At 36.6% G+C, this 26,355-nt stretch overlaps 1 protein-coding gene across 2 annotated transcripts in view; it reads left to right on the top strand.

The window, feature by feature from the left end:
* ST18 (ST18 C2H2C-type zinc finger transcription factor) overlaps window positions 1-26,355 on the top strand; it is a 157,640-nt gene that overhangs the window by 101,402 nt on the left and 29,883 nt on the right. For both annotated transcript variants that reach the window (XM_037038670.1, XM_037038669.1), the window contains exons 10-15: window positions 1,576-1,710; window positions 3,348-3,438; window positions 4,536-4,640; window positions 6,714-6,907; window positions 9,344-9,555; window positions 18,248-18,493. In XM_037038670.1, coding sequence (XP_036894565.1) covers window positions 1,576-1,710; window positions 3,348-3,438; window positions 4,536-4,640; window positions 6,714-6,907; window positions 9,344-9,555; window positions 18,248-18,493 — 983 coding nt within the window. The remainder of the gene's footprint in view (window positions 1-1,575; window positions 1,711-3,347; window positions 3,439-4,535; window positions 4,641-6,713; window positions 6,908-9,343; window positions 9,556-18,247; window positions 18,494-26,355) is intronic.

Here is a 26,355-nt window from a genome sequence, read left to right as displayed (position 1 = left end):
CCCTTTGCTGAAACCATGACCCCAAATAACCACAGTACATTCAACCTGCTGTGCTCATCTTCCCAGGACCATGTATAATCCAACCACTGGAGTGGCACCTCTCACAGAGCTGTGCCTGCACGCCACCGTCTACCCCCCTGAAGCCAGCTGCACACCACCCTGCTCCTGGGGCCAGGCACGGAGAGGAACATGTGTGCCCTCTCCATTCCCCAGGCAGACTTCTGCCCCCGGTCCCATCACCAGCAGCTTTTTAGTGAGAATTATACATTATGTTTGCGCTTAGTACCAAGTGTGTTCATTCCTGTTGATGCTTCAGGTTCTGAGCAGCCTGCAGCTGCCTCTATCCACCTCAGGTCCTTTTTCTTGAGGCCCCTTCGGGCTCTACTTCCAATTCCTAAAAATGCCTGAAGGCTGAGTGACAGCCATGTCCCTGTGACTGGTGTATCATTCCATGCACCAGTGAGGGGGCAATTTGGGCTATACCAATGCATTTAAGTTCATCTACCATCTCAGTCATGAACACAAAAATTCTAAAGAAGCCCTCTGTTAGCTCTAACCTTGTGACTATTCGTGTTCTTGTTTATTTTATACATTTAGATAACGCTTTAACCTTTGGTGATGTGTGTGCCAGGAGGTTGAAGCCCCGAGTTGTCTTCAACCTTCCCCCTTTAGGCTGCAGTCTATGAAAGACTGACAAAATGACTTACACAGTGTCCCTGTTCCTTATTTGGCTGCCTCTGGGGTCCCCACCCCCACCTCGAGTTCCTGGCAGCGCTCTCAGACCACTCAAGGCGGCCTCCAGCTCTTTGTACTTCCATTTTCTCCAAGTCTCCCACAAGAATGTTTCTTTGTCAAACCTTCTTCCTGTTGCCTTCATTTTTAGTTTGCATTCAGAGTAGAATCTGCAGCTCCTTTTCTGTAGCCCCTGCATATTGATCCAAAATGGCAAACCATTGGTGTTTTGGAAACTTGGGACTCAGCAGCCTGCCTGTTGGTTGGCGCCACACAAGATGATATTCTTGATTCCCTGTTGTAACTCTTGTGGAAGCAGTTTCCACACACATCCAGGAGCAGCCGCTGGGACCCGAAGCCTGGGGCCACCTGCTTTGTGAGTGACAAGGCCAGCGATATCTTTCTCAGATATGATGGCTTTTTTGTTTTGTAGTTTTGAACCTGACCTTTTCCAGCCTTCTTCAATAGGAGACAGTTTTTGCTTTAAACAATTTCTTTCTTTATTCTCACTTTTTTTTCTTTTCAGGAGCCTGTGTATCCTATGCAATTGCTTTTTCATAATGAGGCTCTGACTACAAGTCTGTGACATGACAACTTGAAACCATCTCTGTATTTTAACACTCCTTTGCCCTGTATCAGCCTTGGCTTAGGAAACCAAGAAAATTGAAAACACTTTTTATGTTTCCACAGGTCTTAGTTAGAGGTCTTTATTCAAGGTAATGTGAAAAGAATGTTTATGATAAAACTGAATAAAGTGAGAATGTCACCCTCCAAGGCCACTCTATTGAAAGGGAAGGGAAAGAAGAATAACCCAATTAGTCTGTCAATTTTATTTCTCTGTAGATTCACCAAGGCTTGAAAAGAGGGAGACCAAGTGCCCCATCCCAGGGTGTGATGGCACAGGACATGTGACAGGACTCTACCCCCACCACCGCAGCCTTTCAGGGTGCCCCCACAAAGTGCGGGTTCCCTTGGAAAGTGAGTACTGCTTAGCCCTAAAGGAAGTAGGTGCCTTGTTATAAATTCCACCACTTCTCAATGTTATCCTCTTTTTCTTCTAATTTGGAACTAATAATGGAAGCATAAAGCTTTCTTTAATTTTATCAAGATAATTTTCATCTAGCCTGGTGTTTAAAATATATATTAGTGTGCTAATAGAAAATGTGGGTAGAGTTAGGGCAATAGATGAGGAGATGACTCACATTGAGAAGATAATTTGCTACTCATAGTTCCCGAGAGAATGGGGCAGGCCTCACCAGGCAGGGCTACTTTAGAAAGTACCAGAACCAGTCAGGGGACAGAGTGAGGGGGGAATTGTGGGCAAGAGCCCTTATTGTGCTTGCCATGGGAAGGATCGGAGTAAGCAGACTTAAGATTGTCTGGTGTGAATTCTGTCGGTGGGCTCTGAGTTTTAGGGTCTGTCTGCGGTTGTGTCATACCTGGCCATGGAAGATTAAGGAGGGTTGAGATTATTCTGTAGTACCAGAACCTAATGAAAGAGGCATTTGGGTATGGGCTCACAATTGGGTGGTTTGCATCTGAAAAGTGTTTACTATCTCTAGGAATTAGGTAGCCCTGAGAGGGGTAGTCTCTCCAGGGTTAGCCAGGCCCTGGATGTCAAAGTATCACAATACAGAAAACAAAAGTCATGGTTAATACACTGTATGATTGCATAGTCCTTTCTTACTTGGAGTCATGGCTTCCTTAAGCCCACATGGAGTGTTAGCTTCAGTACATCATTTAAATATGGAAAGTGCATCACTTCACTGATGTCCTCCCTACCTGCCTCTGCACTTAGGGTCAAGTGATGTCTGTGATGTTGTCCCAGGACATCCTACAGGAGCTGAGGGCTATGAGCAAGAGCAAAACTGAGTTGATCTCCCCACCTACATGCCCACTGTGAGCTAGGAAACTGAAAGAAAAGGAAAAGACTGCCTTCTAAATTTTCAAGTATCTCTGTGTTATATCTTCTACTTTTTGAACCTACTTATTGAAACACTTCTTGGGTTGTACAAATCACAGTGATGGAGATGCCTCAACATCACCCTTCTCAAAAAAATTTTTTTTGCAAATCAAAATCAGCTCAGCACTGTGTTGCTGGATTAGCAATTTCTCAAACTGATTGCTTCAACCATACTCTTTCACCAATAATTAAATGACAGTAGCAATGAGGAGCAGGAAGTGATGGGCAAAGTATCGAAATAATATCTCTTAGAAAGTAAAGCAGACTGTATTGAGAACTTCACACTGTAGGAAAAAGATAGAACTACTATTTGACAAGTAATGTTTTTCTTTCATTCTAAGGAAAAACATATGCATATAATAAGATTATGGGCCTTTCAGTTTAAGTTAAACATAAGCAGAATAGTGTCATTTAAGTCATGATAACACCATAACATGAAGTTTAGGAAACCCAAAACTTGGACAAACTTGCTGAATTTAATATTTGAAATCCTTAAATGCTCATTTACTTCAACCCTAATAACTATGGGGAAGGAGCATGATGGATTCAGTAACTAAATTTATTTGAATGCAAAATTGAGAAATCAATTTGTTAGTGTGTTATGTATTTATGGTATGCTGCCTTTTTCTTTTATGTGATATTTTGTGCGTAGTTCTTGCCATGCATGAAAATGTGCTCAAGTGTCCCACCCCAGGATGCACAGGAAGGGGGCACGTGAACAGCAACCGCAACACCCACAGGAGGTAATTGTCATGAGTTGTTAACCTTTTATATTACAAAAAGAAGTGAGTCACTTTCCACCAAAAGAATAAGAAACTCAGAATGTGTTATCCAAGTCACTGCATCCATATCAAATCCCTCACCACTTGAATAAGAAGTATTCTCAATTTGTGCAAAGTAAACAAAAAAGTGACCTCACTGTTTACTTTCTTAAAGTTCATTTAGCAGTCAATTATGCTAACGAAAACATTAAATTTGAAGACTAGGGTTATACATTCATTTAGTCCTACAAGTAAAATATGTTCTCTTTTGCTTTAGAACCTCACCGTGGCAGTTATGACGTTGAAAAGATTGCTTAGGACTTATCCTTAACCCCATTCTATAAGCATTAAAAAAGGCACCAAAAGGGTTTCAATATACTGCAGTTTTGACTATAAATCAGGTTGAAGCTAAACATTATAACACTTCATGGACATTCATCTCATTGAGATTCCAACTAACTTAAAACATGTTTTAAGTTAGTTGGAATCTATATTTATATTTATATACAGATGTATTGTGTTTGTGTAAATATTTTTGGCACAAATGCCAATGTTTTATGTGTACTTTATATTAGGTGTAGATATTGTGGTCGGGAGATACTATTTGATTCATAACCACATTGCCAGAAACATTCATATTCTATTCTTTGAATTTAATCTAAGACATCCCACAAAGTTCCTTACATTTTTCTAAAGACCTAAATAAACTTTCCTAATTCCACAAATCATGGAGTTATCATCACAACACCTCTGGTTGGATACATTGCAACTGAAGAAAGCACGTTTCACTTAAAATATTATGAAGTTTCAGAATAATTTAATAGTTTCTCTCTTACATAACATTTTGATTTTAAAAATGAGGTTTTTTTTATCTACCACCTCTGAGATGTAGTTGAGGGACAAATGTTGACACTGTAGTTTGTAAAACCCTTTGGGATCTCTCAGTATGAGAATGGTGCTAAGTGAACTATTAATATGACTTAACATTTAGTGTGTGCCAAGTATGCTATGAGGTACATGCCAGAGAAAACTATAGCATCTTTTTAACACAAATCCTTCTTCTTTTTTTTTGAAAACAGTCTTTCAGGTTGTCCAATTGCTGCAGCTGAAAAATTGGCAATGTCCCAAGACAAAAATCAGCTTGATTCTCCCCAAACTGGGCAGTGTCCTGACCAAGTTCACAGGTATGGCCCTCCCATGATGTCCCTGACACTCTACTCTTGCCATGCTCCTGCACAATGGGTCTGTCGCCTCTCATATGCTAGTTCACTATGGCCTGACCTTCATTCTCAGCTCCCAATGTCCATCTGAGAGGCTGGTCCAGTTGATCATACTGCCACTTAAATAAACTTCTAGACCCTCCAGAAGTTTCACTTGAAACTAATCTGTGTGCAAAGCTAACATAATATGTATAAATCTAAAAGAAATAAACTATACAATAACATATATTAATTGAAATTCTGCATCACCAAGTGCAACCTATTTCACTGGTCAGCTATGCTCTTCCTTAGGTTAACTTGACCTTTCTTCACAGAGAATATGACATCATAAATCACTCATACCACTTAAAGTATGTGATATTGTATATTCATCCTTCTGTTTCACCTAACTTGATAATTATTAATGAAATAATCCTATTGGTCCTAAGTACTTCACAATCTCTGGTAGTTTAAAAGACCATACTTATACCTAATTAGTAAATTATATATGATGACACTTAATATGAAGTTATACATTTATTAATACAAAAATTGTATACATAAGAAAAGTAATTTCAGGACTAAAACAGGTGATCAAATCTATTGTTTTACTGAAACACTGAAATGTAAGATAGGTACTAGGAATACTTTTGAGATTTGACATCTCTTAATATTTGCTTCTATGAATTTAATCAAAAGAGTCAAATAGGTATTCAAATCACATGAGTGAAGAATATATGTCAAGTACATAAATTTTGCTGAATAACTAGCAATTTAAAATTTTATAAGATTCTTAGTTAGTATTAGAACTATGCATTCTCTACTTTTTCCCTAAGTAGTTTATTTATCAAATCAGACATAGCATTACATTTTATTTTGCTCATTTCTTAAAAAATAAATATTGTTCTAGACTAGAACATTTGTGCAAATAATGGATATAAACCAAGTTACATAAACAATAACAAGATTAACTAATCTCTCAAACATTTTTATGTTTCAGCTAAATTTTTTTTAGCAAATCAGAGAAATACCATCAAAACCTTTATATTCTAATGAGTCAGACATGTTTTGGTAGAAAACTAAAGATTTTATTTTTATATATATGTACACATGTATATACATATACATACACACATATATACACATATACAGATAAATTCTGAATTTGTATATTCATTTATGTTCTTTTACCATTAAACCATAGCACAACATTTGTATTCTTGTCAGCTGTAATTGGTACTACACAAATTCGATGCCCTTGCTTACTTCAAATACCATAATTAAAAAATGTATATTTAATTCACATTTAGCTTAGTTTGGAATAATTTTGTTGAAAAAATTTGATAGCTACAATAACACAGTAATTTAGTTTTATATTGAAATGATGGAAATTTAATAGCTAAAATATTAAAATACTATTTAAAATAATATTTAAATTAGCAAAACATTTAGACTGAAGTTATCAAGACAATTGAAAAGTCTAAAAAACCCTCACAATTCAGGACTCAATCTTCTGGTGCCTATGCTGCCTCTTTAGATGTTAGGCTCCTGCCAGTTCTGCTGAGTGGGGCAGGGTGTTCAGTATCTCTTCTTCTGAACCAAATATAATATCTTTCCTGCACTAGATACAATCATGACTTTTCACTGCTAACTTGATTAACAGCCTTAACAAGCAGAAGAGGCACGTCTTGTCAGTGCCCTGATAAGAGTTATATGGCACTTTTCTCTGAGAAGCTCAAAGTGCTAACACACATCAAATATTTGCTTCTCATGGCATCTGCATAAGATGAATGGAAGATTGTGCATCTCTCTTTTGCTGTTAGGAGACTCAGACACATAAAATGAAACCTCACCTTAGCCCCCCAGAACCCAAAGTGCCTCCCTGTGTCTTATTTCTCTTGGTGCAGAGCACTGTGCTCTGTTCGCCGTTACTATAGCTCTTTCCCACAGTGAAGTGTCTCTGTGGGTACCCCCAGGTGCCACACATCTGATCTGCTTTAAATTCTGATGCTAATATGCTCACCAGTAGTTTTACCATATTTCTTTTGAACTCTTCAGAACAAGCTTGGTGAAGCAGTTAGAATTCAATTTCCGATCACAAGCCGTCACCTCTCCCAGAGCCACGGTGTCAAAAGATCAAGAGAAATTTGGAAAAGTGCCATTTGATTATGCCAGCTTTGATGCACAGGTTTTTGGTAAACGCCCCCTCATACAAACAAGTCAAGGACAAAAAACACCACCCTTTCCTGAATGTAAGCTTTGAATTCTAATGCTTATCCCAAAAATATGCACATTGTGTATGTGTGTGTTGGGGGAGTGTGTACTCAAATATGCTACTTACTGCTGAGAGAAGAGAAAACATGTTGGACAATGAAATAAAATAACTTGTATTACTGATTTTACATGAAGTTACATTGAATAGGATGATTAGTTAATGGATGAATTATTCTACAAGTATGGTACCATTGTTGAGTCTAAATATAATAATTCTAAAGAAATACTTAATGCATATTTGGCTGGGCTTGGTATTAATATATTGAATACTGTGTGGAGGGGAGAGGGGGTATGGAGGAAGGTGTAGGAGGGTATAGGGGTTATAAGTGGTGATGGAAGAAGACTTGACTTGGGGTCGTGAACACACAATACAGTGTACAGATGATGTGTTTTAAAACTGTACCCGCAAAACCCATGTAATTTTATTAACCAGTGTCACCCCAATAAATTCAATTAAAAATGAAAACTAAACTAATTAACTAGCTAAATAAATATAAATTAAAAAGCACAAATGAACACTTTTCTATGTTTTAATAAATCATTAATAAGAAAACATATCAAAAACTGAAATAGCTATTCAAATAAAGTAATTTTGATTCATAATAAAATTATGGTAATTAATAGGTAAATCATTGAAATACTACTTAAGACATTACTTAATTCAGAAAAAGTGTTCAGACTGAAAGTAGGAGAAAAAGGGAAAAGTCTAGGAAACACAATTTATAAATCAAGATGTTACTAGAAAAAAATTGTGTGGCTATGGAGGTGTTTATTCACAAAAGAATTTATATAGAAACATTTAAAATGTGTTAATACTGTAATGCTAACAAATCTTTATAGATGATATAGTCATAACTCAAAGATGTTATAACATATAAAACTTGGTATTTTTACCAATGCATTTTTAAGTTGTTTATTCTTTAATATTCTAATGAAAAGGAGAGAAAGTGAACATTGGCAATCAAACCAGGAATGATTTCTGCATTATGGTAACTGAATCATAAGGGAATAGGTGAAGTAATTTCCCACTTTGAGTCCTGCTTAGACCATGAATTTTATACAACATTCTGTAATTCTGCAGAATTCCTTTGATCTCATGCCTACTTACCTAGGCTGAGTGCTCTTAGAACACAAAATTTTGCTTTATTCTGAGATATCGATCTTGTCTTTTAAAGAACTAGAATGTTGTATAAAACCCAACAATGGCTAAAAACAAACTTGAAAGGAGTCTGCCCATCAACAAGTACATTATACTCCAAAAGATATTTTACCTATTCATACCCCCAAATAGGTCCCAACCAACATAAATAACCACTGAAAACCTGTAATTGGTATCTGTCTACACAATTTTATGTACAGTTTCATATAGTTTTATTAAAAATATGCAAAATATGATCATGTTTAATTCTGGTAAAGCTAGTTATTAAGAGAAAATCTATATACTTATATAAATGTTGGCTTAGAAATGTGAAATACTCAGTGACATTTTTGTATTTTTATATAGGGATAACATTTGGTAATGTTTCAAATTTTATTTTATGAAAAAAATAATAAAATATTTAAAATAAATAATATTTACAGTGATATAATACCTAAATGCTTTTATAAGATCCTGCATTAAATCTTGGGTGTTTTTCCCATAACCTCGAGTGATGTTTATAAACACCTAGAGTAAAGAGAAATATGTTTAATTCTATCTCTCAGCAATGCCTTGGTACCCACAACAGAAACATAAAACAGAAACTCAGCTTTGACATCTAAATTGCCTTTCTGTTCACCTTGAGAACATTTTCTCTGTCCTTTACTCATCCTACTCTACCTGAATATGCAAAATGCCAGCTCATTAAAGACTCTGCCATCTATTTAGTTCCATACAGTTGGATGGAGAACAACTTCTACTGGTTTAGCTACAAAGCAAACCTGTGTATCAAATAGTAAAAATGCAATTTCATATCTAAATATAACTTGATATTGTGAAAACAAATATTGAAAAGATATATTTTTTCCTCTGCTGGAATAGTGGTCCTCACACATACACAGCTTAGAGATGTACAAGCCTTAAGCCTCCGCAGTCCCTGATGTGTCTTCTTTAGTGTGGTTTTTAATATACAATTTTTGCCACAAATGTTGCCAATGCACCTGCCCCATAACATTAGCTATGAAGGTTTTGTCATAAGAAGTATAAATACAAAAAAATATTAGGAGAATATGCATTTTTCCCAACAACCACATCATTTGTGAACTTCTGTGAAAATCAATCTGAATAACCTTCATTTAATGTACCAGTGCATAATGGATCATGTTTTAATTTATTCTTCACATATTTTAATGCAAGAAGTTATATCTTTAAAACAAATCTATTTAATGACTAAAACCATGTACATGCAATTGCTAATCAAATCTCTTTTCAACAGCAAAGCATTTTTCAAATCCAGGGAAATTTCCTAATCGACTGCCTAGTGCAGGCGCCCACACACAGAGCCCTTGCCGTGCCAGCTCTTATAGCTACGGTCAATGTAGTGAAGACACCCACATAGCAGCAGCTGCTGCCATCCTGAACCTTTCCACCCGCTGCAGGGAAGCTGCAGACATCCTCTCCAACAAACCACAGAGCCTGCATGCCAAGGTAGGCCAGTCCAAGAGCCTGGAGGGTGGGCCAGTGACTGAACTGTGAGAATAAACTGCCTTTCATGTTCCTAACCACATTCACTACCATGCCGCTTCCACCCCTGAAGCACATCCCTTACTTCTCTTAGGAAGAGGCTCAGAGTGCATTGACAGGGATGAGCGTGGGTTCACGGAGGAGTGAAACGGTCGCTTTTCTTGAAGGTCGAATATCCAAAGTTGGGGAAGAGTGAACAATGGAGCCTGTTTCGGGAGATTTATAGCTTTCAAACCTATGTTTTTTTGTTTGCGGAGTTTGGCACACAAGAAAAGAGGATTGCCATTAAAATCACTCTGAACAATAGAGGCTTTTTGTTGTCTGCAAATCAAAGAATGTAGGAAGTATTTGATTAAACAGTGACTTGTAAAATGTACAAAATTAACTCATGAAATTTTATTAGTGCACATGATGGATAGCCTAAGTTGTTGTAGTATTCGCAAAGGACACATAATAAAACCTGGACAGGTTAAATCAACAAAAGATGGTTGAAGGGGACTTAGGGCATTCAAATCCAAAATCTAATTCTGTGAAGTTTGTGAAGACCCTGAAGTTAATCATATTTCTCTAAAAACCTTTCCTTTCTGACTAACCATGAGAAGCCCACATCCATGTTTATGATACCTTGATGAAAACAAGAAACACGGACCCTCGCTGTCTTGCCTTTTGAGGAGTTGGGTAGATCAGGCTGCAGAGTAACAGGGACACTCCCCAGAGTGAGAGTAGGACTGTGCCTGCCATCAGTGGGAGCCCGGAAGCCCTATCTACACAAAGGGCTCAGTTAAAATAATTCACTTTTCTACCTGTATGGCTAAAGCCAGCTGAAATAAAGTGGCTTATTTGTTAAAAGATTTTAACCCTGCTTCAAATGGAAGATGCCTTGGGTTAAACTCTTACCCCAAGGCTCGGATGATTAAAGGATAAAGCTCTGTTTTTCCCTTTAAGTGCATCCCCATCCCTGGTGTGGTCAGCTGCTCACCTGAGGCTGCCAGGCCTTCAGGAGAGTGGGAACGCGAAGTGCTGTAGAGCGTTTGACAGAAGAATCAGAATTAGATTCTGGACAAATCTGAGCCAGGTAAACCCCAGGAAGAGTTGGTGGCCAAAAATCACTCAAAAACAACATTTAAACAAATGAGGTTCTTCAACAAAGAAAACACTTCCTCTAAAAAACTATAAAGTTATACAAATTCAAAGTAATCCAAGTCAGATATTATTTATTTTCATAAATGATCTAGAGTACTTTAAAATGCAATTTTATTTATTTTTAAATTTATTATTAAAACCTGAATAATTTTTCCTTTTTAAAGAGATATTCTGATATGCAGCTAGTTAGAGAAATATTAAAACATCTTTTCTTAGTGCTTTATTGTTTGTTTGTATAGGCTGTTCTATAAAAATACCAATACCAATATTATCATCATCAATGCTGTTAAATCACTTGAGTAAATGATTCTAGGTTGAATGCTTTTCATTTGCATGTGTAGATATTTTTGTTCCTCATAATTCTGACATTTATCCTTAATATACTCCATGTTCTATTAATTGCTGAAGCCAAACAGCGAGTCAAACAAAGATGACTAAAATTTGAGAGTATTGTCCCTTATCAATATATGTTCTTCTCTTTTAAAAATACATTTCTGGTCATATAAGTGAATGTTAAATTACCTTATTTCGAAAATTCTGATGATCAACTTCCTGTGTCTGTTCTTACTCTCCTGTTGGGAGTGCTCCGCAAGCCAGTGTTGCCTTAAGGAGCAGATACACCTGCCCAGGGACAGGGACTCTGCTGCAGACTCAGCCTCCGAACTGCCAACCAAGTCCTAACTGCAGAAGCCAAATCGTGGATGTCATGATGGAGATGGAAGAGACAGAAAGTACACAGACTTTTAGAAGGAGTTTGTCTTTCTAACAGCTTTAAGAACCATTTTCCCATGAAAAAAATCTTGTTTGGCATAGCGATTGTTAAAACAGGATGAATATGACACCTACTTTTTGCAGAATCTGGCCAGGTGCACATTTGCACACAACTCTAAAAATCTGTAGAATTCTGTTCATGTTGGATCCTATTTTCTGAACATAGAAGAGAACCTTGTAAATTCCCAAAACTACAAAAAATAATTATTGTAGCAAAAAAAGAGAGAGAAAGCCAAAGTAATTAACCCTGAAAAATGGCCTCTGATCAACCAGTGCCCAGTGTGGGCCATTTCTATCTTCAGAGTTGTACTTTGCTCTGTGCCTTTTACCTAATATTGGACTAAGTATAAACAATCTTCCCCTTCACCCTGAATATGAGCCAGATTTTCTTTCCAGTATAATATTTTTCCTCCATGGCAAGTTGTTAGTATGTTTATTACTGGTAGCAAAAAAAATCTATAGATCTCTTGAATTTCCTATTTAGAAAAAAGGATGCAGACGCGTACAGCTTTTCCTTAATCTTGACTTCTATAGCCAAACATTTAGCTATATTGCACTGTTCAAGCCCAAGTTAGATTCCATCACAGACCCTGTCTTCAAGGAGCTACCAGACAAAGCAAAAGAAAAAAAAAAGAAAGAAAAGAAAAAGGGTTGTTCCAGGTAGAGGGCTAGGTTTCCAGAAGTAATATTCCTCACATTCAAGGGTGGCATGGGTGGCTTTGCAGAGACCTTGAAAAGAACTTGGGTGAGAGCTAATTTCTTATTTTCCTTCTGTCTCCACACAGTCCTCTCTTTCACATAATCAGATTCTCTGAAGTAGCTTACAGAGCCCAATAAGAGAACAAAATTACAATCATGATATTACCTAGTCACAACCTTTTTAAAATCAAGCCTAAGGACATTAACCTTAAAATTGCCTTCATGGTCACTTTTTGAAGCTAATATATATTTTTTCATGCTTTATGCAAGCTCTTTGCTGTCTCCAAGTTTAGTGGGAAATCTGAATTTGTGATTTGCAAAATCCCTACTCTTATGAAAGATAAAAGAAACAGGCTGTTTTCAGAGAGGCAAGGGAACTCTGAGTTCCTACACACTAAAAACAATAAGGGACAATAGGAATATTCTAGAGTGTTTTTTTCTTTTTGAAGTTTCTCAGCCCCGAGAGGCTGTCTAACTGACACTAAAACACTCCATTCATCAGCTCCTTCCCAACACTTCACTGAGGATATCAGTGCTAACATCACTGCCCAAACTCAAGTTCATTACATCCTGAATATAATGTTTAAAGGGATTGTTCATCAAAATACAATCTGACATGAATGTAACACATCCACACTGCCAAAATTGCCTGTATGTGTTTTAAATACCTCTTTAAGGAAACAAGTCGAGAGAAAAAATAATATCATTTAGTAGATATCATAACACAGTGTCCAGCAGAAGTAAGGCTTGAATGTGGTTGGGAGGGTACGTGAATGCCTCCCATGGGATGGACAGCAATTGGAACATTGCACCTAACATGTCATAAGGTATGCTTGAGTGGGATATGGTTATGCTACAGAATTGCATGCGTGTGGTTTTGTAATAAAAAAGGGGGTGTTGTTTGTGCAAGACGCTGTAGTTAAAAGTAATTTTGTCTGTGGTATGAGCCCTCTTTTGATTCTAAGACTTTCATTTGTTCTAAGATTTATATGATATCTTTCATTTTAATTTGGAATTCATATGAGTTGGTAAAGCATTCATGGATCACAGCTTCAAACACCCCCTTTAGTCCGGCTACTGTTGCTACTGATTTGAGCAGAGAATTCAGTCAAAATGGGTGGCAGGCACAGAGTGAGCATCCTGGTTTGTTGAGTTTGCTGAATGCTTTCCTCCAACCCTGTGTATGCGTGTGCCAGCACATGTCAGAGACACTCCCCATTTCTCTTCCTTCCCCCCACCCTCATCAACAGAGGTAGAAACACTTCAAAGTCTATCTTTATCCTAATCACTGCTGCTTGCCAAGCATTCTGTTGTTTGTTTTGGTGTTTTCCCCACCTGTTCAGGCAAAGTGGCATATGTACAGTGTGCCTTGAAAGAAAACAAAAAATGACACTTGCTTGAAATGTTTAAAGTTCAAAGTCTGTTTTGTGCTTGAACAAGGCCTAGAAACAACATGATATCACATCGTCATTCTTGCTGCCTGATATCAGAAATAGCCAGGCAGCTTGCAGGATGGTTAGAATCCAAAGCAGACTTTTCCGTCGCTTTACATGGTATACTGTGAGTGAAATGTTGTAAGGGACTCAGGTCAAGGATCTCAAGGAATCAATTACTAATACATGTGTAGGGAAAATAGATATTTAATAACAGACACTTTATCTCTGTGTACAAAGACACGGGCAAATCCTTAGTATTAGTTGTCATTAAGTGAATGCCTACTAAGTACAAGGCACTATAAATAAGCACTTTGTCCACATTAATCTTTTAAAATTTTTCTATAAACTCTGTAAAGCACATAATATTGTTTCACTTTGTAAATGAAAAACAGTGGTACAGGAGTATTAAATAATTTTTTTTTTAGTGGCACAACTATAAAAAAATGTTGGAGCTGAAATTTGAATTGATACCTGTTTCACTTCATATCTTTTTAAACATCTTGTCATTGTGTGGCATCTATACTACTGGCCCACCCCAGTACTTTTTACTGACTATGACTCTGAGTCCCAGACAAAAATTTTTAGGACATTCTATTTTAATTTTATACCTTTCCCAGACAAACATTTTGGGGAAATTTTGTTTTAATATTGTACCTTATGGAAGACACTTCACCGAATTCCATCATTCTATTTATACTGAGTACATTTTATAAGTTTATACTCTTAATATAGTAATTTTAATACTCAGTTACTATTTAGTAAGAATTAGATATTTTCTTTTTGTTGTTGTTGCTTATTATTAATACCCTGCCTGCTTTGAAAATATATTTTAGATTGTTTTCAGGCACAAAAACGTACTTCCCAAACCAACACTCTTAAGTGAAAATGAAAGACCATGAGTCAAGACATGAAAAGGGGGGAGAGAATTTCAAGGGAAAAGGGGAAGGATTCACAGAAACTAGTATAAAGGACACATGGAGAACAACTAAGGCGGGTGGAAATGGGAAGGAGGTGGGGAGCACCGAGGGGGGGGGGGGCTGGGATGGGAGTGGGGGATGGAAAACTGTACTTGAACAAGAATTAAATAATAAAAAATGTTAAAAAAACATGAAAGTGAGGGGCTAATTCCAGCTGAAACCTAGCCTGAGGGGCATTTCATTTTGCAGGCCTTTTAGCCAAGTCAAAAAGGAAAAGATGGTGGGCAACCTCTCTTGTATTGATAGATAACTTGCCAAATAAGGAAAACAATGTTGACTTATCCTACCAATGTTTTGAAAATTAATAATTTTGATAATCAGAACATTTAAGGTAAAAATTATAATTTCTCTGTTCTTAATTTCACCAACTTTAATGTGTGATAAAATTTTAAATTGTTGAATACATGTAATATTGTCATTTGCCTGGAAAATTTTGGAGGAAATAGCCCCACACCTATCCTCTAAACATAAGTACAATCATTTCTGTATTTTCCTTTTTTCTTCTTCTTCAGGAAACAAATTTCTGTCCATTCTTTCTACCTGTAAGCATATTGGAAATGCCATGTTGTTTCTCGCTTTCAGTGATGGGTGATATGTCCTTTCCATGTTGCTACAAAGTCTTCATAATTATTATTTTACTGGTCACATAATGTGTCATTAAATACATGCGGCATAATTTCAGTAATCATTTCTCTGTTAGTGCACAACTGAGGCACTTCTTATTTTATAGTACGGAGAGCAATTATAATGAATAATTACCTCAATTCTCAGTTTAATAATTTATAGCACATTTATTAAATTACCTTTTACTACAAAATTCTCCTGTATATAAAATAAGCTCCTTGGAGGCAGAAACAGTGTAGTTTTTCAGTTTTCTTTTTTCTAAAATATAGTGGCTTGGAAATATTAAATGCTCTATCAGCAACTTAGTGAATGAATAATAAATCATAGGTAATGTCTAAAACTTGAAAGTGGCTGGTGTGGATAGATGGTCTTTGATGTGCTGCAGAGCTGGAAAGTGCATGGGCAGCATTAGCCTTACACCTGCCCTCACTAACTAAAATGTAAACTTGGTGATGAAAATATGGATCCCAAAGAGTACTTTGAGAAATCAGAACATTTTGATTTCTGGGGCTCCATTTCAGCTGTAGAGCTATTTTCTTTTCCTGCTATGGCCTCCCCTTTCAACACCCCCCCCAATTTTTTATCCTGCCATTTGGATTTTCAAGCACTGGAGAGAAGTGATGTCTATCAATACTGCTCTCAATAAAAATCCATGCAGTAAACGTGTGATCCACCCATCTATGGGCAGAAAGGGACCCTTCTCTGGAACTGTGTGTAATTGTTCAATGCATCTGTGCTCTCACTTAAAGCCCATCTGTACCCTGTTACCCAAACGTGCTCTCTCCCAGTGAAGTCAGGTGCTGGGAGCAGCCGGATGGGGCTTGGGCTATAGAAAAGTAACTCTTTTAAACATTAGGAGTGATTTTTTTTTTCAATCAGCATGTAATTACTCAAGATGTATACTCATAGCAACTCTAATTTTTTTAAATTTACTATTTGGAACTTTTTTCTGTAAAAACAAACATATATATTAGTATTATCTTAGAATAATTGATATTTTTTCAGCAAGATCAAATCTGCACTATTTATGGGTTTTGTACTATAAAACTCTGCAGCCCAGTCACATGGCTTCTTTTTCCTAAGCCATCTGTCACAGAGGTCTGGAGTTTTATGTGAATATTGGTTGTGCATTCTTAACCCAAGTTTTTTTTCTATGAAAAATGTCAGCAACTACAGTATTCAGCATTTTACTTTACATTGGTTATTAAACTTGATTACTATAGCTCTGTTTCATTGCTACAGTTACACATTAGCTATGAAGCCAGTAATTGGTTTGATATGCTCCTAACAGAATGGGTTGTTATATCAAGGAGAGAGCACGTGGCACTGATATGGTTAACATCTTGGATTTTTGTAACTAAGGTTTATTAATGCTGGTACAAAAATGTATTTGATATTATACAGATGGCATAAGATGTTGTGGTTACTAAGTTATTATCCCAGATAAGCTGTACGGTCAAATTCAGGGCTTAAAACTATCACAGGAGATTAAACTATGTACTAAAAAGGATAGAAAGATATGGCCAAAGCATCTCAGTACAAACATATTAGACGTGTATTTACCTCCCACAAATAAAATAAAGCATATTTATTTCATAGACTGAGAGACTGAAAATAGGGACTTTGCAGTTTAAACAAGCAAACAGTAGAGGTGCCTTTATTTTCCAAATCAGGAACAAGCAGTGAGTGAGCCGGGAGCACAGCTACTGTGGCCCACACCTCAGAAGCAGCTCTTGTGCAGGGGTGGGTTGTTGGGAGAGTTAAAATAAATCTGCTGGGAAGTAACTGACGAGCACATGCATTAGGAATCTTGCTGACATATTCAAGGATGACTCCTGCTTTGCCAGCCTAAATGACAAAGTATAGAGAAGTTCTCCAGACATTATATGTGAATTGACAGATGATGGAGAAAATACCAGAAAGGTATTCATTTGATCTACTTAGGAAAATGACAAGCATGTTACCCCAAATTCTTGGAGTTATTTGCCTGGCAGTTTTCACAGTTTCTGAAGTCATAGAGACCATCCTATGGCATGTAACCTGCAAAATATCCCAAACAATGCGCCGTTTGTTGGCACATGAACCTTAAAACCCAAACAAACAAACAAAAAAACTTAGCCAAAGTTATCCTAAAAAGAAATGTGAGGAGATTAGTTTTAAGTTTTATACTAACTACCTGGAAAATAATCACCTGTATTCTGAAGTTTTTTTAAATTACAGATCAGCTTTATTTCTGAACATTTTATTTCCTTTCTTCTGCTTCCAAAGACTATAAATAATGTGTCTTTTAAAAAATTTTAAATTTTAATTGTTGTTCAAGTACAGTTTTCTGCCTTTTCCTCCCTGTCTGAAGTTTTTTTGATAGAACTGAAACCCCGTGCAACCCTGTGCAGTCATTCAGTCGGCTACTGCCTAAAGGCCCCCAGAGTGGATTATGGTTTGCACGTCTGCTACCTCCAAACTGCCTCCCACAATTTAACAAAGCTTTTATGGTTCAAGTAACCCAGGGTAAAATGTTACTTTTATATTCATTTAACATTCCAATAAAAATTCTCTTCCAGCTGGCTATTTTTGCGTATTTCTCGTGTTCGATTAATATTGTGATTTGTGGGCAAGGGGATGTTGTGTCTTTTTAGAAAGTCAAGCATTAATGCTTTAAGTGAGGAATCAGGAATGATAATCTGTAGGCTAGGAAGAAAGATTTAAAGCTAAAATTTTAAAATATGTATCATAGGTGTAGACATACAGTTAGTATTTGAAACATCTTATTTATGTTAGGCTTACTTTGTTTAAACCCAGAAACACAAAGCTCATTAATGGGGTTGCTTTTAAAAGTCTGCCTAAGAATTGAACATTAACTAAAGCAAATTAGAAAGATTTAGGCTAGATTTAAAATCAGATACACTTACATAAAAGCTTGCATTTAAAATTATCCCTTAAAAGCCCACATGGCTAGGGTGTAACTGCAAACTGCCTAAATGTTTTTCTCTTTCCTATGTGTACCAGGGAGCCGAGATAGAAGTGGATGAAAATGGCACATTGGATTTAAGCATGAAAAAAAATCGAATCCTGGACAAAGCAGTACCTCTAACTTCCTCTAACACTTCTATTCCAACTCCTTCCTCTTCTCCATTCAAAACAAGCAGCATTTTGGTCAATGCAGCGTTCTATCAGGCTCTCTGTGATCAAGAGGGTTGGGATGCTCCTATCAACTATAGCAAAACTCACGGGAAAACAGAGGAGGAGAAAGAGGTATTATTTTAATATGTCAATAAGTTTAAGATACCATGAATAAACAGTATTATTAGCTTTTTCCTCCTAAATTATTTTTTTGCATTCCTGTTTAGATAATACATTATTCTATGCCTTGTTTTAGATTTTGATAAAGCGATCATTTGAAATTTCAGAGGAAATTTATAAATGAATCCAACTTTTACTCTCACTTGCATAAAATAATCTGTTATTGTTGTGAATTTTATCCCCATTATGGCTACAATTGTTTGCAATGCACAGGAGATTATATTATCCCTTTAGATACAGCTGCCTGTAGGGAACAATGTATCACTCAACAAGGAAATGCCAGCTTATAAATTCTTCCTGAAACAGAATAGAAGACAAAATCAACAGGGACAAATAAAAATCATGTCAAATTTATTTACTTGGTTTGTGAAGGAACTGTGTTAGCAAAACTGTGTAACAGTCAGCCTTCCCTAACCACAGTTTTCCCATCCACAGATTCAACAGCTGTGGGTTGAAAATACTCAGAAAAAAAGTTACATTGTTGTTTACATGTGCTATGTAGTTAAACCTACAATGATTGCCTGTGTACTGAACATATATGTTTTTTTCTTGTCATTATCTACTACATGGCATTTCCATATTTAGGTATTATAAGTAATGTAGAGACGATTTAAAGTATACAAGAGGATGTATGTAGGTTATATGCAAATACAATTCCATTTTATGTAAGGGATTTGGCCTCAATGGATTTTGTTATTTGAGAGGGTCCTGGAACTAACCCCCTGAAGACACAGAGGCACAACTGTATAGGGTCATTGCTAAGGTGTTGGATCAGAACTGTTGGGTGACTGAATAGTCTCAATCCCAAAGTCAAAGAGATGCATTTACATATTTGGTTATCTTAGAGGTGATTTTGCTCCTGAAAGCCAGATGTTGTGACTGTGCAGAAATTCATGTAGCCTTCATCTTCATAGTTTGAGCCACCTGGCTTGGCCTGATTAGCATGACTTAGTGTCATTCAAAAAAATTCATGGACAGAGCCCTCTGTGCTTTAGAGTCTATATCATTGCAAATGTGACCCTAATTATTATAGTAAGTGATTCTTTTTTTCTCTTTTTTGTCAGAAAAATTATTGATACTTGCCACTTTACATGTTTAAAGAACTGAAATAGCAACCTTTTTCAGCTTTTTGAAGTTCAGAGACTTTGGGGGAAGACTAATTTGATTTCAGCATGTGCTTTAACATCTCAGAGCATAAGTCCACATAAGCAGTAGTGATCACAAGATTGTCTTGTTTGCAGTTCTCCTCTCTCCCCCCTCCTTTCTTCCACCCTTCTTCCCCTCCCTCATTCTCTCTTTCCTCCTTCCCTCCCTCCCTCCCTCCCTCCCTCCTTTCCTTCCTTCCTTCCTTCCTTCCTTCCTTCCTTCCTTCCTTCCTTCCTTCCTTCCTTCCTTCCTTCCTTCCTTCCTTCTTTTCTTCCTCCCTGGAGCACATGCCCACTGGTGGTAATCTCTATGTCCAGGCAGAAAGATAGGTCCCGAGGATGCCGCACCACACAGGACTTTCTTCTACCACGTGTGTACTCAGTCTAGCAGAGGACTGACACATAACCAACTACACTGATAAACAGAGCATGAGCGGGCACACAAAGTGGAAAGGAAGGAATGGCCAATTCCATGTGGCATAGTTGGGGATAGGTTCCTGGACAAGTCCCCCCAGGACCCAAGGCCTGTTCTGTGTCGCCAGCACACACACAAGAAGAAAGTGGAAAATTTCTACACCAGCAGCTTCAGATTAGATTCAGTCATACTGGTCTTAGTGACTTTATTCTGCTTGACCTTTAAAATTTTACCTCAAGTATTGAGGGATGGTCTTACTTAGTCTATCATAATTGTATTTTAGAAGAACCATTTTTAAAACATTATATTTTGACTTTAATAAATATAAAACGGACCCCTGAAAAGTATAAAAAGCTGGTTTACCTCAAGCAATGACCACAAACTGACAAATGTGTTCCTTCCCTCCACCACATTCTCCCTGCTGCTTCAGGCTTGTGCAAAGGAACAGAAGTTACGCCTAGCAGGACTCCATCTATTTTTATAACCCAGAAATCTGTTGATGTTCATATTAACTGATCTAGCACAATCATGATGAGATCAAGATTGTCAATTCAATCCCACTCCATTCAAGTCAGTTTTAGAAAAGGGGGGTAGGGTTGCTCTCGGATTCACAAGTCTGCTTAGTCTCTAGCCACTCAATTGCTGATGGGACTGCGGCATGTCCCACCCCACCTCATAAATGGGAATCCTGATCTCAGTTAAAAGATCTGTTGTTGGGAGTTCAGTAAAAGTCATGAGTCACATGAAGCCCAGTGCTTTGCAAAATAAGCATAAATGAATTTTTATTCTTGGATGAATCCTGCTAGGATAAAGGATCTCAAAGCCATGTGCAGGGTGGGGCCTAAGCTTTCTGTCCTCATCCTTGTGACTATGTTTTATTTTTTTAAATATATTTTATTGATTATACCATTACAGCTGTCCCATTCCCCCCTTCACTCCCCTCCACCTTGCACACCCCTCCCCCACCATTCTACCCCTTTCGTTCATGTCCATGTGTCACAAGTTCTTTAGATTCTGCACTTCCCATAGTATTCCTGCCCTCCCCCTGTCTATTTTCTACCTACCACCTATGCTACTTATTCTCTTTACCTTCTCCCCCCTTCTCCTCCTCCCACTCCCCTGTTGCTAACCCTCCATGTGATCCCCATTTCTATGGTTCCACTCCCAATCTAGCTGTCCTCTTAGTTTGCTTTTGTTTTAGGTGTGGTTGTTAATAACTGTGAGTTTGCTGTCATTTCACTGTTCATATTTTTTATCTTCTTTTTCTTAGATAAGTTCCATTAACATTTCATATAATAAGAGCTTGGTGATGATGAACTCCTTGAACTTGACCTTATCTGAGAAGCACTTTATTTGTCCTTCCATTCTAAATGAAAGCTTTGCTGGATAGAGCAGTCTTGGATGTAGGTCTTTGGATTTCATGACTTGGAATACTTCTTCCCAGCCCCTTCTTGCCTGTAAGGAATCTTTTGAGAAATCTGCTGACAGTCTGATAGGAACTCCTTTGTAGGTGACTGTCCCCTTATCTCTTGCTGCTTCTAGGATTCTCTCCTTCATTTTCATCTTGGCTAATGTAATTATGATGTGCCTTGGTGTGTTCCTTCTTGGGTCCAACTTCTTTGGGACTCTCTGAGCTTCCTGGATTTCCTGGAAGTCTATTTCCTTTGCCAGACTGGGGAAGTTCTCCTTTATTATTTGTTCAAATAAGTTTTCCACTCATGGCTGTTCCTCTTCCCCTTCTGGCACCCCTATAATTCAGATGTTGGAACGTTTAAAGATGTCCTGGAGGTTCCTAAGCCTGTTCTCATTTTTTTGAGTTCTCGTTTCTTCCTTCTTTTCTGTTTGGTTGTTTCTTTCTTCCTTCTGGTCCACTCCCTTGATTTGAGTCCCAGTTTCCTTTCCATCACTATTGGTTTCCTGTGCATTTCCCTTCATTTCAAGTAGTTTAGCCTTCATATGTTCCTCTAATTTGTGGCTAAACTCAACCAGTTCTGTGAGCATCCTGATCACCAGTATTTTGAACTGTGCATCTGAAAGATTGGCTATTTCTTGGTCACTTAGAATTATAGGCTCTGGGGCTTTGAGCTGTTCTTAAGTCATAATGTTTTAGTCTGTTCGCACCTGTTATATATGAGGGGCAGAGCCTTAGGTGTTCACCAGGGACAGGCGACTCAGGCACTGGGTTGTGACACTGTATGTGGGGGCAGGGTCAGAGAGGGAAAAAAATGGCGCTTTGCTCTGCTCCGCCCTCTCTCAGATTTCTGTCCCCTCTGTGGCTTCCCACAAGCAAATTGGGCCCCTCTGGTGCTGGTTCCCGGGTATGTAGGCCGTAGTCAAAGTGTGGTCAGACATATGAGTGTAGTTCTGTGTCATAATGAAGCAAACTTTGGACAAGTGGGTGTTGTGTTGTTTGACCCCAGTTATAATTCTGTGCCCCCAGCAATAAGGTCAACATTTTACCCTTTGTATTCTGAGAAACTCCTCCCATTTTGTGTATTTCATATGTCAGGGACCCCCTTGGCCACACTTCCTATCACAGTCAGAAATGAGGTCTACATAACAAGTATTTTATCTTTCCAATCTCACTTTTGCATAATTCCCAAAAGCCTGGGGATTCTCCTTGGCAGCTTTATGGATTTAACAGAAGTATATTCTTATCTATCTATAACCATGTTTTATTTTCTGGAAAATTTGTGGTGGAGGGAATGGACTTATTTAGATTAGATTTCTGCTCTTTTCAGAATGGTTTACTTACTTCAGGTTTGATAGTACAGACTTTCACTGGTACAGTTGCAGCCTACCATATTTTGTTGTGTATAATGCACACTATTTTGCCCAAATATTTGAGAGTAAAAATGAGGATGTGTATTATACATGGATAGTACCTGAAATACCCTGTATCTGTTCCTTTGTTTTGTATTATTTGTTACATAAAATTTCTTGTACCATATTATGTTAAATGCTAAAATTCTTTTATAATACAAAAACAAGTATCTAAATATAAATAAATAAAAATTGAATTAAAAAATGAAAATGAAATATTTTTTCCAGAACATTTGGGCCAAAAACATGGGTTCACATTATACATGGCAAAATATGGTAAATAATCTAAAAGCTAGAATTTAGAAGGTATGTGGAAATTCAGTGTCACTAAGAATAAGAAAAAATGAATTTGGAGATGCTAATTTGGAGCGAGTTCTTAGAGTCAAAGTTCTGCCTGAGGTCTGAGTTGACACAACACTTTTTAAGCTTCATGCTTATCACCACAGTCATCAGACATGGGTGAGCTGTGTCCATTCTGTGGGGAATGGGAATGGACACAAGTGCTTCTGGATCATTGTAACTCCAGAGGACGTTTTTCTTGCCTTTTGTTCTTTATTTCTTCATCCATGCTAAAGCAATTAACTAATAGATAGTATATTTTACATCCTGCTCTGAATCTTGAGAATGAGAAGTATGATATTTGATAGGTATTATTTTGAAAGAGTAGATTGCATTCAGTGTCCTCATGGCAAAGTTATCAGAGGCATACCATGTTTAGTAAAAATAAAGATGAGCAAGATTATTATCAAAAATTTTAGAGGAGAAAGTTGAGGCTCAAGGAGGTACAGTTGTTGGTCCTGGGTCATGGAGAAGTTAATGAACCTGGGCTTCCCTATAGCAAAGAAAAAGAAGAGAGAAAATAAAGAGAAACAGAAAAAAATATATACCAAAAATGGAGACAACTACAGAATGTTAAAAAATAGAAAGAAAATTTTAAAAAGAGAATAATGAAGAAACTGTATATGGCAAGGTTAGTGAAGGCAACAGTGAACTACAGTACCTCTCAGAATAGCAAGATCCAGATCTGCAAGATGTGACCATACAAGTTAAAGGGACTTATCCATGTTTGTCATTTCCAATGAGCTTCACTGGGTCACTGCTCATGGCCCAGGTGATGTACTGAAGACTGGCTTGTGTCCTGTTTCTGCTCCCATATCCCCATCCTTCCCATTGCCACCCCCAACACCTCCCCACTCCCACCCACGCGACACATATACATGCATACACACAACCAGAAATTGACACATATACATGTATACACACAACCATTATTTCTAATTCATTGTTATCTAGTTCATATGCACAACAGTTGCTTAATTTTGGTGGTAATTTTCAGAAAATATTGTCTGTCTCTCTCAGTAAAATAGCCTGTCCAGATGCCCCCTAAAAAAAATCCTGAATCTGGAAAGAACTCAAAATATCTCAAAAGGAAAGTACTGAGAAATAACTAGGGCTGTCAGTTTCATTCAACTGTCAGTTCTCCAAAGATTTCAGGGCTTAAAATGTTAAAAGTGCCAGATGCTATTATCTGTTATTCATGTTACCATTATGTTCTGGTCTTTACTGAAATCAATATAAACTTCCATCTGTACATTGGAGGAATTTCACTGAACCCACATACTCTCTAAAAACACACATACAGGCCACGTTGTGTCTTACATACCCATAGGATAATTTTTTTCAAAATAATACTTTTGAAAATAATAATTTGAATAATATTTAATGGTATTTTATATTTTGAAAAAATCTTATAAATGATATTAGCTTATTTTTTACTAAGTCTTTAAGAATTTATCCAATATAAAATGCTGCTATAAAAAATTAAGAATTTTCTTAGTGATGGTCATCTGTATTTTAATACCTATGCTCTCTACAAGTGTTTTAGGGGCAGTATGCTGAGCAATTATTTTATAATGCAATTCCATGCATAAGAGTCCATAGTTTTTAAAAGAAGTTAAAAAATACTTAAAAAGTCATAGCCAATAAAATAGTCTTGTTAGAAATCACTACACATTACAATATCAAATTAAATGATACATATTCTGGATTATTATTTTGTATTCATTTTAGTCAAATAACAAACTCTCATAACCTATTTCTTTCAAAATCTCTCATTCTCTCACTTTCTATAATGTACAGTTTCAGCAGCAGACAACAGATGACCTTTACATATTTGTTTCTAAATTTACATGTCTTCTTAGAGATACTTGGTTTTCAATTTCTTTATAAAAAAATAATAAACTGCTTCTTTTTACTTTATTCCATTTTTTGTGAAAAATTCAACATCTAAACAGAAAAACAAAGACTATTTCACATTGGGACTTAATACTGGACTTAGCATTTTTATCTACTTTTCAAAAACCAAGACAATTTGTGAGCATAAATAATAGAAAATACTAGCTAGGCTGAATCCAGATAACACTAAATGGAATGGAGGGTTATATCATTAGCTTTCAATGAGTCTTGTAATTAGGAATTGCTTCACTTTAGGCATTCATACTGTAAAACTTCAAAAGTATAAGCATCATTCATCTATTTTGCTTCAGATTCCATGGAAACAGCCACTAAAATAGCACTTCTCTTTGTATTTTAGTAGGCGAGTATTATTGCATACCCATTTCTCTTTATTTTTAAATGGCATTTGTTATCTGCTACCATTTTCAAATATGTGTTAATGAAATAGGGAACTTAGCACTGTAAATAATATAAAGAAAAAAATTGTGCCAAAACAGATTTTATTAATTTGGTCTGAAGATAATCTTACTTAAAATATTTTACCAATATAGTTACACTGTATGGTCTTGTGTAAATAATTGATTGAATTGTTATACAAGTAATTAGTGAAAGAGAATGCACTTGCCTTTATAACTGAGATCAAGGTCTAGTATTATTTATTAATCTGACAACAACTGAGAAGGGTGGAAATGGGAGGGAGAGGGGAGCATGGGGGGTGGGATGAGATGGGAGTAATAGACAGAAAACTGTACTTGAAAAATAATTAAATAAACTTTAAAAATTTTTAAAAAAGAAAATGAGAATAATATTGATGTTAAAAATATAATTAAATTTATTATTACCAAAAAAAAGAAAAATTCAGAGATTTTGTTTTTCCTTTGTCTTTGAATGCAGACACAGGTTATTTAAATTATATTTTTTTCATTGTACTTTTGTATTCACTTGATTTTAATAAAATTTGCCTTAAAAATTTGAAATAGTTTTATCACTTTATTTAAATCACTACTTTGAGAATTAGAATATAGTTTTCTGCATCAATTAGTCTGAATTTAATATTAAATCCAGAAAGTATTGTATTTACCAGATATAAACTAAATGATAAACTAATTATGTGCTTGAGAAAAACCATCATTAGTTTTCTGTAATATAATATATCAGGTGGTAAATAAATATTTTGAAAATATTAGTGAGACTTT

This window comes from Sturnira hondurensis, unplaced genomic scaffold (genome assembly GCF_014824575.4).
Source record: "Sturnira hondurensis isolate 20B ecotype Veracruz unplaced genomic scaffold, ASM1482457v3 Scaffold0024805, whole genome shotgun sequence".
NCBI classification, from domain to species: domain Eukaryota; kingdom Metazoa; phylum Chordata; class Mammalia; order Chiroptera; family Phyllostomidae; genus Sturnira; species Sturnira hondurensis.
The sequence above is the reverse complement of the archived record's forward strand: the minus strand, read 5'-3'. Positions and strand labels throughout refer to the sequence as shown.